The 12,709-nt window shown below is 40.3% G+C and overlaps 1 protein-coding gene across 1 annotated transcript in view; it reads right to left on the bottom strand.

The window, feature by feature from the left end:
- CNTNAP2 (contactin associated protein 2) overlaps positions 1–12,709 on the bottom strand; it is a 1,655,962-nt gene that overhangs the window by 887,076 nt on the left and 756,177 nt on the right. Inside the window, exon 11 of the mRNA XM_055420199.2 lies at positions 9,766–9,872. Within this exon, the coding sequence (XP_055276174.2) occupies positions 9,766–9,872 (107 nt within the window). The remainder of the gene's footprint in view (positions 1–9,765; positions 9,873–12,709) is intronic.

Below are 12,709 nucleotides of genomic sequence, written 5' to 3'. Positions count from 1 at the left end.
ATCCCTTGAATCTATTTGTCACTTCCACTATATAATTATAAGAGATTTGATTTAGGTTATACCTGAATGGTCCAGTGGTTTTCCCTACTTTCCTCAATTTAAGTCTGAATTTGGCAATAAGGAGTTCATGATCTGAGCCACAGTCAACTCCTGGCCTTGTTTTTACTGACTGTATAGATCTTCTCCATCTTTGGTTGCAAAGAATATAATCAATGTGATTTCGGTGTTGGCCGTCTGGTGACGTCCCTGTGCAGAGTCTTCTCCTGTGTCTTGGAAGAGGCTGTTTGCTGTGACCAGTGCGTCTCTTGGCAAAACTCCGTTAGCCTTTGTCCTGCTTCGTTTTGTGCTCCAAGGCCAAACCTGCCTGTTACTCCAGGTGTCTTTTGACTTTCTATTTTTGCATTCCAGTCCCCAATAATGAAAAGGACATCTTTTTGGGGTTTTAATTCTAGAAGGTCTTGTAGGTCATCATAGAACCATTCATATTCTGCCTCTTTGGCATTAGTGCTTGGCGCATAGACTTGGATTACTGTGATATTGAATGATTTGCCTTGAAGGTGAATGGAGATCATTCTGTTGTTTTTGAGATTGCACCCAACTACTGCATTTCTGACCTTTTTGATGACTATGAGGGCTACTCTTTTCTTCTGAGAGATTCTTATCCACAGTAGTAGATATAATGGTCATCTGAGTTAAATTCACCCATTCCAGTCCATTTTAGTTCACTGATTTCTAAGACGTTAGTGTTCACTCTTGCCGTCTCCAGTTTGACCACTTCCAACTGACCTTGACTCAGGGACCTAACAGTCCAGGTTCCTGTGCGATACTGCTCTTTACAGCACTGGACTTTACTTCCACCGCCAGACACATCCACAACTTGGTGCTGCTTTTGCTTTGGCTCAGCCTCTTCATTCCTTCTGCAGCTATTTCTCCACTCTTCTCCAGCAGCACACTGGGCACCTGCCGACTTGGGGAGCTCATCGTTCAGTGTCATATCTCTTTGCCTTTTCATACCGTTCATGGGGCTCTCACTGTAAGAATACTGAACTGGTTTGCCATTCCCTTTTCCGGTGGACCATGTTTGTCAGAACTCTCCACCATGACCTGTCCATCTTGAATGGCCCTACAAGGCATGGCTCATGGTTTCATTGAGTTAGACAAGGATGTGATCCAAGTGATCAGTTTGGTTCATTTTCTGTGACTGTGATTTTCATTCTGTCTGCCCTCTGATGGATGAGAATAAGAGGCTTGTAGAAGCTTCCTGATGGGAGAGCCTGGCTGTGGGTAAGCCTGGATCCTGCTCTGGTCTGCTAGGCAGGGCCATGCTCAGTAAATCATTAATCAATTTTTCTTCTGATGGGTGAGGCTGTGTTTCCTCCCTCTAGTTTGGCCTGAAGTCAAACTATGGTAGGGATAATGGTGATAACAGTGACCTCCTTCTAAAGGACTTATTCCAGCAAGCTGCAACCCCCAGGACTGCTGTAGTCAGTGCCCCTGACCCCAGGGCAGGCCACTGTTGACCCTCACCTCTGCTGGAGACTCCCGGACACTCATAGGCAAGTCTGGCTCAGTCTCTTGTCACTGTTCCTTTCTCCTGGTCACAGTACACACAAGGTTTTGATGTGCCCTCCAAAAGTCTGTTTCCCTGGGGGCTCTCAGTCCTTTCGCCAGATCCCCAGGTTGGGAAATCTGTTGTGGGCCTTAGAACTTTTGCAACAATGCGAGATCTTCTTTGGTGTAATTGTTCGCCAGTTTGTGGGTTGTCGGCTCGGCAGCTCTCTAGTGGCGCTAATGGTGACGTCCTCCAACAGGACTTATGCCACGTGCTGGGCCTCCCAGGTCTGCTGCAGTCAGAGCCCCTGTCCCCATGGAAGGTCACTGCTGACCCATGCCTCCGCAGGAACTAGGGGCCTCCTTAACCGAAGTGAAAGGGTATCAGGCTCCTCTGAATTCTCCAGGCAAGAATACTGGAGTGGGTTGCCATTTCCTTCTCTAGGGGGTCTTCCCAACCCAGGAACTGGACTCAGATCTTCTGAATTTCAGACAGATTCTTTACCAAGTGAGCTACAAGGGAAGTCCCCTGCTTTTAATTAGTGCATCTTTTATTCTCTATGCTCCTTTCTCTGTTTTTTTTTTTTTTTTCCTTTTGCTTTACCTTCTCTCATAGCTTTACAAGCTTCATAAATTTGGATAAAAGACAGTGATTTTAAAAAGCTCTTGATGCTCCTTGTGTTCTCTGCCATTTATTCACTCTTGGATTCAGTGCACATTCATTGAATACATTTTTTTACAGATTAAAATCTGGTGTTTATTAAATGCGCACAATATTTGGATATAATTGGCATTTTACAAAAATCAGTAATGCCCATTACAAATAACTTATTTAGACAGCCTCAAAAGTAGTTGGTTAACCTTAAAGTACTGAGCCCAAATTACAGGCTGGCTGGGCTCTAGGGATAAAATCGTGGACAGACCTGGCACTACCTTTTCTCAGGTAGTTCAGCCAGTGGAGAAGACAGACATTACTGAAGAATCGCAAACAATAAACACAAAACCGCAGCCATCGCTAACAATGAGAGGAAAGCGATGTCCTTGGAATAAGAGGGTCTGGCCCAATACAGTCTCACGGAGAGCTCACTGGGAAGGTGACTACTGAGCTGAGATCGCAAAGATGACCAGGAATATACCAAGCAAGGCAGAGAGAGCAAGTGCAAAGACCTGCGGCTGTGGTAGTGGGAGGGGAGAGGGAGTAGTGCAAGGATCCAAGGCACGTACGGAAAACTGAAAGGAAGCCAGTGGGACCAGCAGGGGGTCAGGGAGGAAAAGCATGGCCCACAATCCAGGTTAAAGACACAGTCATACTGAGTTCAGTTCAGTTCAGTTCAGTTCAGTCGCTCAGTCGTGTCCAACTCTTTGCGACCCCATGAACCGCAGCAGGCCAGGCCTCCCTGTCCATCACCAACTCCCGGAGTTCACTCAAACCCATGTCCATTGAGTCGGTGATGCCATCCAACCATCTCATCCTCTGTCGTCCCCTTCTCCTCCCGCCCCCAATCCCTCCCAGCATCAGGGTCTTTTCCAGTGAGTCAACTCTTCTCATGAGGTGGCCAAAGTATTGGAGTTTCAGCTTTAGCATCAGTCCTTCCAATGAACACCCAGGATTGATCTCCTTTAGAATGGATTGGTTGTATCTCCTTGCTGTCCAAGGGACTCTCAAGAGTATTCTCCAACACCACAGTTCAAAAGCACCAATTCTTTGGCGATCAGCTTTCTTCACAGTCCAACTCTCACATCCATACATGACCACGGGAAAAACCATATCCTTGACTAGATGGGCCTTTGTTGGCAAAGTAATGTCTCTGCTTGTTAATATGCTATCTATGTTGATCATAACTTAACTTCCAAGGAGTAAGCTTCTTTTAATTTCATGGCTGCAATCACCATCTGCAGTGATTTTGGAGCCCAGAAAAATAAAGTCAGCCACTGTTTCCCCATCTATTTCCCATGAAGTGATGGAATCAGATGCCATGATCTTAGTTTTCTGAATGTTGAGTTTTAAGCAAACATTTTTACTCTGCCTTGTAAGCCAACTGAACTTATAGCTGAAGGATGGATTCCAGTTCCATAAGGCCATTAATCTGCCCAATGACTGCCAGGTTTTTTTTTTTTTTTTTTTGGTAGCAAAATTCAAATTCCAAATTGTCTTCATTGGTGTTTAAATTTGTGGTAGTTCCAAATGGATGGTGGGATCAAATATTCTTGTGCCAACAAGTCTAGGGTTTTATGCCCTAGGTTAGTGTGACTTTCAGCAGGTAGGATCAATCTCTTTTTTAAAAGTTATACTTTGAATTAAGTTACTTACGGACATAGTGGATTATAAAAAACATGATGTGAGCTACTGAAAACCACTTCACTTTTTATGTGTGCAGTAATAAGGTGCAGTATAATTCATGGTTTACAAATTTATAGACCCAGAGTCATAGCTCCAGGATACAGCATGTAGAACAGTTGACTTCTAAAACTTAATTTATTTTATTTATTTGTTTGTTTGTTTTCCCAGGGGGAGGTATGCTGAGTCGCTGAGTCTTCATTACTGTGCTCGGGCTTTCTCTAGTTCCAGTGAGCAAGGGCTGCTCTCTGCTGCAGTGTAGGCTTCTCATCACAGGGGCCTCCCTTGTTGTAAAGCACAGGCCCGAGAGTGCATGGGCTTCAACAGTTACAGCACACGGACTCAGTGGCTGTGACGGACAAGCTCAGTTGCTCCGAGGTGTCTGGAATCTTGCTGGACTCGGAAACCTGTGTCCTCTGCACTGGCAGCTGGATTCTTATCCACTGCACCACCAGGGAAGTCCTAGAATAGATTCCTTGTAAATTGAAGTTTTCCTTCTAAAACTGGCTACTGAAAAACTTACTTTTGCATTTTGGTGGTAACACCAGTACCTGTTTCTTTTTAGTATTTCAGAATTCAGAAATCATGCAATTTCAGAATTGGACCAGATCTCCATAGACCATCTAGTTTGCCTCCTCTTACTCCCTCTGGAAACAGTCATGTCTATCCATCTGGGTAAGGTGAAAGTCTTCCCTTTAATAAAAAGAAATCTGGAAGAATACTCCTCTCAGAATGAAGGTTTGGCATGTAGCAATTCTTGCAGAGATCTACCCCAAAACATTGCTTGTATCTGTCAAATATCCTTTTGTACTTGTGAAAATAGTTGCAACTTTTCATATTATTGAGGAAACCCTGGGAGTTTTTAGGGCAGTTCCCTATAGGGGACTAATTGTGTATGTAAGAATGACTGAAACTTCAGCAACATGAGAAAAATTATCTGCTAAGCCCTGAGATAAGGAATAGGTTTCTGAATTAATTTATGCAAACTAGAGCCATAAATATGAAGTGTAAAGAACACATGTGAAAAAAAATGGGATGATAATTAGATCATTAAAAGCATTTGATATACCAGAACGTAAGCTTGGAGACGGAAAAGGGCAATCTATCTTGCATCACTAAGAGAAAAAGACTGTAAATATAATCATGAAGTTTTGCTCAAAATAAAGACAAATTCATACACTTTTGAGAGAGTAAAAGAGGAATAAGTCAACATAAGCAAATAAACTATCAGTATTTAATGTGGTCAGTCTACTCTTTTTATCATGAGTTTATGATTTGATGCGCTACTACTTAGTGCTTAGAGGTTTACTGAGAACACAATGCCTGCATAGGAGGTGTCACTAGTCATAAAGAACACGCCTGCCAATGCAGGAGACATGAGAGAGATGCATTCGGTCCCTGGGTCAGGAAGATGCCCTGGAGGAGGGCATGGCAACCCACTCCAGTATTCTTGCCTGGAGAATCCCATGGACAGAGGAGCCTGGTGGGCTACAGTCCACAGGGTTGCAAAGAGTCGGACCCAACTGGAGTGACTTGGTACGCATGAAACTGCAACGGTGTATCTGCATTTTGTCATAAACTAGAGCCAAGAAAAAGAAAAAAAATTCTTTCTTGCTGTCTGCGGCTTTCCCTGTGAGATTTCCTCACTCAGATTATGACACCCGGACTCCTCCAGGGAGAGGTTTGTAAATGGCAATCCTCTGAGCCACATATAGTATTTATTAGAAAATTAATTCTTCCATGTATAAGCAACAAATAAACAGATACAGGTCTACGACATACCAAATAACCTTTAATGTCATCCAATTCTTCTGAAAAAGGAAACATGGAAACTAATCATTCACTGCAAGCCCAAATCTGCCGTGGAAACGATAGCAAACAGTAAATAGTAGCAAGAAATTACGTGACAGATTGTGTGGCAATGATTAGTATAGAAGCACAGAGCAAAGGGGTGATTGTTCCAGGGGGATGAAATGGCAATAATATATTGAGTGCTAACATGTGCTAAAGGACTTCCCTGGCGGCTCAGTGGTAAGGAATCCACCTGCCAAAGCAGGAGATCCAGGTTCGATCCCTGGGTTGGGAAGATCTCCTAGAGAAAGAAATAGAACCCCACTCCCATATTCTTGCCTGGAGAATCCCTTGGACAGAGGAGCCTTGTGGAGACAGTCCATGGGGTGACAGAGTGGACATGATTTAGTGAATAAACAAGAACCACGTACGCTACGGCCCTTCTCAATGTTCTCACAAATTACCCATTCAGTCTCACAATGGCCTGATGAGATGGTGGTGCTACTAATCTCAATTCACAAAAAAGAAGACCGAAGCTCAGAGGGTTTTAGTGGTCACGGTCACATGTAAGTTGGTCCAAGTTCAAACTCAGGCAGTGTGACCTGTCAAAGAAGGGTTGTGAGGCTTCATCTTGGACTTCAGCCACCTGGCAACCAGGGGTCACCCAAGAAAGAGCTTTCTCATCCCAAGCCCAGCCTTGGCCAGGGTAGAAAACGTGTTAAATGGTAACCTAACTCTGAAGCTCTGAAGCTCTCCTGAATACTTAGATTTACTAAACTTCAGACTTTCGTTAGCTGTTCTTTACTGTTTAAAATGTCCATAGTTCCTTTTCTTTTCTTTTTTTTTTAAGGATTTAATAACTAGTGGAGGTTTTAATATCTGTAGTTTTATTAATGTCTTTTTCTTTTTTTTTAACATTTTCTTTTGTACTGGGGTATGGTCTACTAACAATGTTGTGATAGTTTCAGGTGAAGAGTGAAGGGACTCAGCCATATATAGGCAGCCACAGCTCCTTTTCAAAAGGTCTTTCACCAGATATAATGAGGTAAAAGTTTAATAATGCTGACAAAGTTCAAAACCACAGAATCAGCACCTGGAAATCTCAGGTCTTTGACTCACAGAGCTGTAAGAGACCTCAGGAGCCATTTAGTTGACAGAGAAAATAAGACTGTCCAAGAGAAGGGAAGTGGCTTCCTGGGAAGGCACCCAGCATGGTAACCTCACAGCCATCATTAGAAGTCAGGGTGGTCATCGACTATGTAAGAATTCCAAAGTGTTCATCCTGTATCAAATGGAAAGGCACATATTTTATAATTTTCACAGTATTATGTATGGGGCCAGACCCTCCCAATTTTTAACTAGTTCATGGGAGTAACCAAGAGATATATCAAGTTTTTTAGCTTATTCAACAGCACACACCATTCTATAAGCTACAAGATATATTTTTCCTAAAAAAATTGTATCCAATCTGTCCTTTCTTGAATTATACAGGATGGTTTCCAGCCTCTGTTTATGCACACACATGAGTTTCAACATTGTCACCTTACTTGGGGAAGACAACAAGCAATCAGGCTTTCATTGTTAAAAATGAATGATTCTACTTTCGTAGATATAAAAATTAAATAAGAGATGAGTAGGATGAGCAGCAGGGAAGAAATAATTCTCTTGTTTATTTATATTATTTTTTAATTTTGGTAGAGCCCTGAGTTCATCGGAATGAGAAGCTCCGATTTCAGAGGTCTAAACTGCACTGCTTATTCAAATGTTTGGTTTTCTCAAGACAGCCTAAGGGACAGGAGGCTTGGGACTTGAAGGAGATGAGAGAGCAGTCCCAGGGTACTGATATAGACCAGCATGGGACAAGATGATCCATGAGAACTTTCCAGGGGCAGGGATGGCTGAAGAAATTAAAGACTTGCAGTGGATAAAATCCATGTGCTGTATGGATATAAAATCCATGTGCCGTACAGATATACTGCTATACGGCAAGCCCGAACAAGGCACTCAGCATCTGGTGGGAAGGTGTCCATGTCGGGTGAGCAAGGTGGAGAAAAAAACAGCCACAGATGGAAGCAGGGCAGAGGACTGTGCTTATTCGAGAACATCAATACTCATATCTGCAAGGAACAGGAAACTTTACAGGTATGTCTGCTTACATTTTAGAATTCATTGCCCACATTTTATTTCTTGGCCGCACTGCCTGGCAAGCAGAGCATATTAGCTCCCTGATAGGGGATTAAACCCATTCAACTCCTGGGAATTCCCTCCCTTTTACATTTATAAATTCCCATGATAGCCAAACTAAACATTCCTAGGACATTTCTAATATTTGGAGTTGTTAACTCAAAAAAAAAAAAAAAAACCTCAACTATTCAACCACTGTCATATATCTAAATTTTCTTTAAAAATTAATGTTTTAAATGTCTGTACTGTGTATTCAGTGAAATAAGCAGATATAGAAAGTTATTTGCTTTTACATTAAACAGCAAAGTGGTCACTGAGATAGGAAGCACTTGTAACCACCAGCAATTTTCTTTAGTTAGAATTTCCATTTTTAAGAAACAGGGTTATAGTAGTTAAAGGTGGTATTTATAGTACATATAACACGTTGTATACATTCTACTGGTGGAGTGAAAGTACTCAGTTTCATCAAAATTACTTAATTCATCATCAGATATCATACAACGAATGTCATAGGTGGAAAGAACATTTTGATGTGACGGAAAGGGTATAATTTTAGTTATAAGTCCTTTATTCTAATTAATTGTAATGTTAATTTTAATTTTAATCGTTTTTGTTCTTTATTCGTTGAAATATTTTTACATACCTATACATAAATCCCTTACAGATAATGAATCTACCAAGTGTCTGTTTTACCTGTCTTGCATATCTTCCTATTAATGTTAATTTTTCTAAGGGTTCTTTTTTGTCTCTTTTTAAAAATATCCTCATAAACAAATTAATAAGTGCAGTAAAATAAATTAGATTTTTTTCTTAGTTGAGGTATTACAATAGACAATGAACACAATGTCTGATTGTACATTACTACTGATTGACTCAACTGAACTGACCATTACTACAAATAATGATATGAAGAGGATCAGAGAACACTTTTGCATTTTTACTGTCACCAGAACTCTAGTAATATTTTGCTTGTTGTTTTCTAAAAGTGCAATGAAGAGAAAGTATTCTCTGTAATTAGAGGATTTAGATATTAGGTTTCTTTTCATATGGAGAAAAGATTGAAGAAGACTCTTTTCTCACTCCCTCTTACACACATGGACACACACACACACACACACACACACACACACAGTACATAACAGATGACCTTTCATGTATATGTTTTATGGCAAATCTGTCTTCAAAAATGCTTGGCAAGCAGCTATGCATTATTGGAAAATGAACATTACAATTAGAAAGTTAATATTTACCTTAATATTTTAATTGCAAAAATAAAAAAAAATTTAACTTTTCAGGGTAAAGCTATTATGTAAAACAAGGCACACTGTGTTTTAAAAGTCATTTTTGTCTGCTATTTTTAGTTTTCAATATTTAAAAAAAAGTATAATCTTGCGCTTTTACTTTACATATGCAACTCCAATGGACTTTGTTCCACTTTCCAGCTCATTTTCATGATCTAAAATGTGTGGCCAAACAGTCATAAAAGAGCAGGAGACACTCCTGTCCAGAAACTAAATGCTGAAATTACACTCTGTCTGCCTCTCTGATGAATTGATAAATGAGAATCCAGTCAGAGACATCACAATAATACAATTTTCCAATCTATCCAGAAAAGACACGGCTTAGACACACAGAGGCACATACAAGATCAGCATTCCCATCTCAACTGTGTCTTTACAGAACATTGGAAACACTGGTGCTTCTTTTTGAGTCGTTAGACTTGAGAGAATATATTTTGACAACTTGAATACTATTCTAGAAAAGCAACAATAAAATCTGGGTGCTTCAGAATCAAGTGATTTACTGTGTGGAATATTCAGGTTGCTGGGCTTAAAATCGTAGCTAAAGACCTGGGATTCTCATGCAATTACACGTTTAAAGTGAGATAAATTGGCACTCACAGTTGTGGCAGGTGGCCCCACTGTATCCAGTCTCATCGCAAGTGCATTTGAAGCTGTCCCATGTTTGAGAGCACTTCCCACCATGCTCACAGTGATTGGGCACACATCTGTCAGAGAAAGAGACAAACAGAAATAAACCAACAAGCAAATGAGATTTATGAGTGGCCAAATTCCAAGCTGTCTGGGCAATATATCATTTCAATGCCAGGTTGCCTTAACAAGGCAATTAATCCTTGTTAGTTTAAGCAGATTAATATGATTCATGATGGAAAGTGCCAAACACACAAAAGATGATGTATCACAGGCATGGTGTTTCCCATTTTTGAGTAAACAGTAGAAATTAACAAACAGTTGAAAGACTCATTTGCATATCACAGATTCATTTTATTTTCTTTTGCACAAAGACACTAGTTAAATTTCCTCCCAGTGAGAGACAAAACATTAGCCATCTTGTTTTCTGTACTATCCTTTATCAAAGCCAATAGTACCAAGTCAGAAAGGCTTTTGTTTTTTGTTTTCAACAGCGATTTCAGTTTCTGAAATGGTCATAAGAAATAGAATGTACTAGCCTTATAAGACGGAGAAGGCAATGGCAAGCCACTCCAGTACTATTGCCTAGAAAATCCCATGGATGGAGGAGCCTGGTAGGCTGCAGTCCGTGGGGTCGCTAAGGGTCGGACACGACTGAGCGACTTCACTTTCACTTTTCACTTTCACACATTGGAGAAGGAAATGGCAACCCACTCCAGTGTTCTTGCCTGGAGAATCCCAGGGATGGGGGAGCCTAGTGGGCTTCCGTCTATGGGGTCACACAGAGTCGGACACGACTGAAGTGACTTAGCAGTAGCAGCAGCCTTATAAGAAAAGATTTCCAAGTCTTCCTCACCCCTTCTCCTATGCCCTTCTGGCTAAGAAAAGCCACCTACATAACGAGGTAGCAAGTATAATATAGGGGGAAAGTACAGGTTTGTATTCAAATCTTTGTTTTTGCATTTTCTTGATGGCCAATTGTGATAATGTAATTTAACCTTTCTAAGCTTCACTATTCTCATTTGAAAAATGGAGTAATTATACCTACCTGATAAATAGTTTTGAGGTTAGGAGATAATGTTCATAAAGTAGGTAATTAATAAGCAAGAAATAGAGGGCCAACGAGCTGAAGCTATGAATATCTAAACCACAACTTGTAGGGCACAATTTTATACTTTGCCTGTATCCTAGACATAGTTAAGTTGGAATCTGCTCTGGAAAGCTGTTTTAATAGCACAAATTATTTTCTTCTTATGTATTAGCATTCACCAAAAAAAATGTGTAGATTTGAATGGGAAACTATCTAAAGCAGAAAAGTCCACCCATATTAAAAAGGCAGAACCCATAATAGTGGGTCACAGGTTGATTGATAGACAAACACCCTTCAAACATCAATAATAATAAAAGCCTGGTAGTGTCTTGCTGCCAAATAGAATAGGACTGACCTCAGAGATACTAGTCTTCATTCCCTGTTCTTAATTTACCATCAGCCATGCCTAAAAGTACCCTAGCAGGGCATAGCCCAATTTGGCATGAAATGCTGTTCCTCTGTAACTCTACAAATCTTTCCTCAGGCAACAAACAATTATTGAGCACTGTGGGAAACAGAAGATAAATCAGATTCTATTTGCTGCCTTTCAAGAGCTTAAGCCTAGAAAAGTAAAACACTGTATCCACAAAAATCATAATATGAAGTGGAAATAAAAAGTGGCATGAGGTAGGGACTAGTAATGCACTATGGAGTTTCACATGAGGGATCTAGCTTACAATAAAGTGCTTCTAGTGGAGCCGCAATGAATAGACAGACTGTAAGAGAAGAAAATGAGAGGAAGAACATTATGAAGGGAAAATACAGCATCGGAAGAGGATAATGATGGACTTTTATGAGGTGGGATGGAAAATTCACTCTACATTTAATAGGCACTTATATTTCATCTGAATTTGCACTGGATGTTATTCAGGCTCCAAAGGTGTTTCTTCTCCAAAGACCCGATAACTTACATGGAGCCGGGAGATAAGATTGATGCAAAATGCAATACCAAGATGAATTGATGAGTCATCAAAGCATATGCAATATTACATCAATGTGAAGACTAGAGTAGTTATGTGTAAAGTATAAATAAAGGGTCTAATAAAGTTTACAGCATTTCACTTGTGCCTTAAAAGAGGACTTGCATTTTTTTTATAATTAAAATGTTGAAAACTGTTCCCAGCAGAGGTCAAGAAAGCAGCAAGAAGGAGGCAGAACCATGATCAGTGGGTGGGCATTCCAGGGTTGTTCAGGTTTATTGCCATAGCAACTTCCCTCTACAGGTGCGCAGGCATAGACCTCAGCAGAAGGCATTCATATACAACAGTCCTGGTTCTCCAGACCGCGGCGAGAAGCAATGATACAGACACCCAACATTACATAAAGCTAAAAATCATCCTTGACGCTTACTTTGGGATTTCAGTACTTCAATGCCTTTGTATGGTATGTTTACCTTCAAAATTGTTATGGTTTAATAATAGCTCAGGCTAATAGTGAAAGTAATTTACATCAGCTCATTATATCAATTAATTCAGGGGGAAGTAGTACAGAGTGTGCTGTGTCTCAAAGGAAAACCATGCTTGAATGTAAATGTGCTCTAAATAACATACAAATGAGAAAACCTATGTCAAAATGATTAAAATAAAAAGATTGGTGTGCACTCACACACAAGTAAGAACCATGTAATAGTCAAGTGAGATTAACTGAATATTTCTAAAATCTATTATTAAGAATTTGTTCATTTATTTTTTTTTAAATTTTAATTGGAGGCTAGTTACTTTACAATATTGTATTGGTTTTGCCATACACTGACATGAATCCTCCATGGGTGTACATGCGTTCCCCATCTTGAACCCCCCCTCCCACCTCCCTTCCCATATCATC

Source organism: Moschus berezovskii, chromosome 3, assembly GCF_049115385.1.
Source record: "Moschus berezovskii isolate FMDL1 chromosome 3, NW_MosBer_1.0, whole genome shotgun sequence".
In the NCBI taxonomy this organism is placed as follows: Eukaryota; Metazoa; Chordata; class Mammalia; order Artiodactyla; family Moschidae; genus Moschus; species Moschus berezovskii.
Note: the sequence above shows the minus strand (reverse complement) of the source record. Positions and strands in the feature narration are given on the sequence as shown.